The following is a 5,565-nucleotide window of genomic DNA, read 5'->3' on the forward strand; positions in this document are numbered from 1 at the left end:
TTTCCAGACAAAATCTACTTGGATTTAGATGGATGACATCTCATCTTTTCTCAGCAAACTTAGTGGATAGTGGAGTTATTAAGAAGATAAGTCAGTGTATAGGTATATTTCAGGATAGATGCTTTGTTAATTTGGATAACTGGAGAAGTTGTTTTGCATGGATAGACTGGCTATCTTGAAGTAGCAGGAGTTTTCCAGCTGGGATGGTTGACCTGAAGGCAAACATCTCCCAGCTGCATGTAACTCCAAGTGTATGTGGTCACTTCTCTAGAGACCATTTTTCTTTGTTTTTCACTGTTACATCATTTCAGCTTGAGGATTCTGTGTTAGAGATTTGGCTTTAAGCTTTGTTACTGGACGGAATAATTAGAAGTCTGACTGTCATTCCCAGGAAGCATCACAGAGCCAGACGTATGGCATGAATAAGCTTCGACTTTTTGTCACATTACGAACAAACTATTTCAAGAAGCACTGTAGCAGCGGAAAAACAGCAGATTGAAAAGCAATAAATACGATGTGGGGCTGGAAATTGTCAAATGTTCTGTGTGGATCATGTTTTATTAAGTACAAGGCAAGAACCTCGGAAATCTGCTCCCTTTTAACTTCCTATGGAATTTCCCTTGCACTGGAAAGTCCCACTTAGGCTTCAGAGAGTGCCGTGTGCGTGTGTGTGTGTGTGTGTGTACAGAGCCTAGATTTGAGCATATCGTAAATGCTTTGGTAGTAGTGGTGGAGCTGCACAACTGGCCAAATAATAAACATATTATTATATATTACTACTGTTGGGCGATACGGCTGAAAACAATATCACAATAAATTAAATTCAATACATCATGTGACAAACATATTTATCACGATAAATGTAGTTAATACATATTTTTCTCAAATAAAAAAAAGAGCCCACATAATAAAAACATTACTGATTAGAACACTCTGAATTACACTGCCTTCTACATCATTCTGTAAGTGACATCCCAAAGGTCAAAGACTACAATTCCTCTCCTTACTGTCAGTGCTAATTATGCTTTGTGGATGAACAAAAATGACTACTGACATAATTGTTGTTAATGTTTTATAGACCAGCACTTCACAATACTGCGTCTCTACGCAGTGCATGTGTGCATGTGTGTGAGAGGATAAACTTGGTCGACAATCAAATATTGACTTGAACATTAAACAATGTCTATACACAAGAAAAGTGTTGCCATTAAGAGGAGATGGACTGAAACTAAATCAAAGAAAGTAACACGGAATCTGTGAATAATCCTCTTCATCAAATCCAAAAGAGGAATAAATCAATGGAAGGGATCATACATCGTATATTTAATGGAATGGAAATACAGAATTTTGAATCCTCTTTTTTATCGTCTCACATTTATGCAGCACAGCACACATAGTAAAATTTAGACTCTGCATTTAACCCATCCTAGTATTAGGAGCAGTGTGCAGCTATTACATTTACAGTGCCCAGGGAGCCTTGCTCAAGGGCACCTCAGAGGTGAACTGGCATCTCTCCATGTACCAGTCTACAGTCTGGACTTGGTCCGTTCGGGGACTTGAATCGCCGACCCTCTGGTTCCCAAGCCAAGTGTGCTACCAGTGGAAAAGTTCATCTGGAGGCCTGAACTACTTATAGTTCCCACTGGATCTCATATCTATTCAGTGGCTTAATAAAAAAACTCTCCATCTTTACAGATACATTTCACCATCAGCACGCTTTATTTTCTATCAGTATTTTTATAATAACAATGTGGAAAATGTTACAATGTAGGGGACTCTCATATAATTATGACCTTAATCTGCAGCTCCCCTCGGCTTTACAGAGCTTTACGGTGAGTTTCAGATCAATGTGTATCTGTCCGGCCCATAAGTTTACCCTTCCAGTTTACTCTCATTGTATTGGTTTTGCTAAAGCTAAAGCTTTTGGTTTACAAAGTGGTTTTGTTGGGACCCAGGGGCATACAATTCAGGTTTAACTAAATTAAATAAAAATTGAATGACTTGAATTATTGAATTGAATTACTTAATTACTCGCTTTTTAAAAAGGTTTTGTGCGACGCTAGTAAACTGACCTTCTGTTAAAATATTTTAGTCAAACTACTGAGTCCACTCACAAGAATGAACTTTCATGCAAAGTGTTTTGTTACTTTACACCGGGACAATATAGGCAAATATAGTGTTCACCAATCTACTACATTTTAGGCTTTAAATAGGACTCATTTAACTTGGACTCTACTAACTAACTAACGAGCTGTAGTCAATGATAAAGTCAGTCCGTCTTCTCCTGACATTCGCCATGTCTGAACTTTGCTGGGAGGGAGGATTGCAGTGCTCCTGGAATAATCCAACCAGGACAAAACACAATCTTCCTCAAAACTTTGACCAGACCATGCACAACCAAGGACTAAAAACGTGATCACCAAACAGAAACAAATATCTGAACAAAGTCTCCTCCACTGTCAGCCTGTCACTCCTGTACGTGCAAATAAGAAATTGTTTTCATTTTGCGGGACATTTTAAGACCATTATTAGATTGGTGAAAATAGGGAGACGACAGGAATTGTGGAGAGAGAGAGAGAGCAATGGGCAGTGACATGCAACAAAAGTGTCAGGCTGAACTGCAGATGTTGTGGTTCAGGCTTTATGCCTGAGCCCATAATCTAATTCACATTTCCAATTTACTTGCCTGACACCAGTCCTGAAGTACATTGGCCAGACTAAAATAAGCCTCAGCATGTACAGCATTGTCTTTTTGGAGAACACCAACAAGAGCCATATCATTAGCATATTTGAAAAGATTGACATTACTGTTTTAGACAGTCATTTCAAATGGAAAACAGCAGTGGTGACAGCACACAGCCTTGTGGTGCACAAGGGAGGTCAGTTAGAAAGCTTCTAATAAAATGAATAAGACAACCATTCACATTCAGCTTAAAAAGTTGTTAAAAGCAGAGGTAAATTCAATAAAAAGAACACGAGCAAATGATTTTAGTTGTTGTAGGTGTCTAGCTATGTTCATATCTACCTATCTGCTTGCAGATAGTACTGCAGCCTATTATTGACTCTCTCACATCATAGCACATGTTTAGATCACTAAAACAGTCACCAGTCTGCAGTATTAACAAATATACTTATACTTTTCCCTGCCAATCATCACATTAAGCCCCTCTCAAGCTTGCTTTGCATTGCCTGCAATCTTTGCTCAACCTTAAAATCACTTTTCGCAAAACGTTGCTTCTAAATACTTTTTCTTTCTCCTTTACCAAATCACCTCTCAAAAAATGCAACCATGTTCTCATTTAAACATGCTTTAAGGTCTTTTGAGAGCCATGGATTATTATTGCCAAACACTTTACCTGTCCTAGTTTTGATAACAGTGTCCTCATAGAACTTAACTTGTGATTGTCAGTTTGTGTGGATCATGCGTCTGTAGAGAAGGGAGGTGTTGAAATCCCCCAAAACAAACACCAGCTGATCTGACGTTGGGACAGCGCTGCATAGAAGCCGTCATTTATGGTTTCACCGGATTCCTTATTATTTGGCCCCGGGACAAAGATGAGAATTATGGTGATCTGTCCAAACTCCTGCAGCTGATAAAATGGCCAGACAGACACAGACAGTAGCTCGTAGTCTCTGGTGCACACTTTTTCGTGCACTTTGAATTGTTTAACTCAAACATTGTCAATAAAGATACACAGTCCACCGGCAACAGTCTGCCCTTATGACTGTCTTCATGGAGCCATGTCTCAGTGAAATAGATCAGGTTACTTCTTCAGAAGTCCTAGAGAAATTTGAGTCGCAACGTAATCTCGTCCAGGGCGTGAAGGGCTTAAACTTTAAAACTTAACACTGGTCGTAAAATCCCATTTCATATCTCAGGCCTTGGCCTGGATCTGTTTACATAGGCACTAGGAGTTGGCTCTGGACACATGAGCTCTGGTTAGGGTCAGCACAGTGGGGGCCGGCTGCCATCCAGACCTGGATCTGATTGTAAAAGGACAATGGTAGATCACATCTATGCCTTAATACACACTGTGTTTCAGTGTGTATTAAAAGGCATGGACAGTCTGAGATTGCTTGAGCAATGTTAATGTGTTTCATTTGCATTCTTTAATCATTACAAAGCTGTGGTTGCTTCATCCCACTGGATCCAGTTTTACTTTACAACAGAATTCACAATCCCTCGATGGAAAGCCACAGTGCTAAACACAGACTTCAAATGAGTTTGGCATTACAACAGGCTCACACTACTGTTAGCCAACACAGTTTAGCTAAAGATAGGTTGCCTGTTTATATACACTCTTCTTTTAAGTGCTCCATAGAGAAAGGCTAGTGAAAAGATTTAGACCTCCAACTTGGTGGACTTGAGTATACAATGCCCACATCCTGTATTTAGTACTGGTTCTGGCTAAAGGTTACATACAGATCAGTCCGAGTAAGATGCAGCCAGCTTGAGGGAGGTCTGTGAATCTGAAGCCTCGCTCTTCATTTAGAGCAACAAAATGATGAAGGAGAAGTAAGAGACTCCAGCCATAGTGACTGACTGCATTATGCATTAACACATCCAACAACACTATTACTGGTTGCCAGGACAGTATTCTCTCTCCCCCTCCCTAGTTTCTCCTCTGTGTCCTCTCTTTCACTCAGGTGATTTTTTCTTTCATAATGATGATTACGATTATTAGTATTTTGTTAATCAGTACTATGATTATGATAATGATGATGCTGCTGCTAATTATTACCATACAGGCCAGTATTACTAGAATGATGATCATGCTGCTGCAGCTGATCATTATTATTATTATTATTATTATTATAGCCACTATTGTTATTAGTTTATTTCCATTTCCACCGCATTGCATGCATGACAATACCACACACAAACGTACAACTTTATATACATATCACTCGTTTCATTTGATGGGATTTCCACCGCGATACCAGAGAGAAGTCTTGACAGTAAAAGCGGGTGGGACAATGGATAACTGCAGACGCAATGTGCCTGAATCCTGATGACAGGATTTTATTATATACCCCCCTTTAACCACAATGTGGTCAGCAATGGCAGAGTGGCTCTGACCGTATTTCCACTCGTTGACTCCACAGGAAGAAAAACTGCAGAAGCAACGTTTCAAAGTTAATAAGGCCCTGACACACCAGACCTACAGTATGCCAATGACGACTTATTGGAAGATTCAGCATGTTGAACTGTTGCGGAGGCCATCAGTGACAGATATCACTCTGATTGGCTGTTGGACTTAAGAGATCAGAAGATGAATGGACGTGAGGAAAACGAGCAAATGATTTAAGTCAAGAAGGCGCACACAGAAGGCTCTTTTAAGTTTTGATTTTCAAGATAATCATTGCCTTTGCGTTGTTTCAGCACATTTCTCAACACGAAAACACAAAGTGTCCTTGATAAAGCAACAATACATTGGGTTAATGTAAAGGCCATCACTTTTAATTATTTCTTATTTGATTCTGAAAAATAACATTTTTTTCTTGTCATTTTTGGATAGTGGAAAGCTACCGCTGCCTGATGGCGGTAGCTTTCCACCAGCGGGT

General features: G+C 39.6%; 1 protein-coding gene across 1 annotated transcript in view; it reads right to left on the minus strand.

Moving 5' to 3' along the window:
- Positions 1-3,908: 3,908 nt before the first annotated feature.
- The window catches only part of LOC115028798 (elongation factor-like GTPase 1), a 27,807-nt gene continuing 26,150 nt past the window's right edge, over positions 3,909-5,565 (minus strand). Inside the window, 1 exon segment of the mRNA XM_029462639.1 lies at positions 3,909-3,984. Coding sequence (XP_029318499.1) covers positions 3,909-3,984 — 76 coding nt within the window.

Source organism: Cottoperca gobio, chromosome 3 (genome assembly GCF_900634415.1).
Source record: "Cottoperca gobio chromosome 3, fCotGob3.1, whole genome shotgun sequence".
NCBI lineage: Eukaryota > Metazoa > Chordata > Actinopteri > Perciformes > Bovichtidae > Cottoperca > Cottoperca gobio.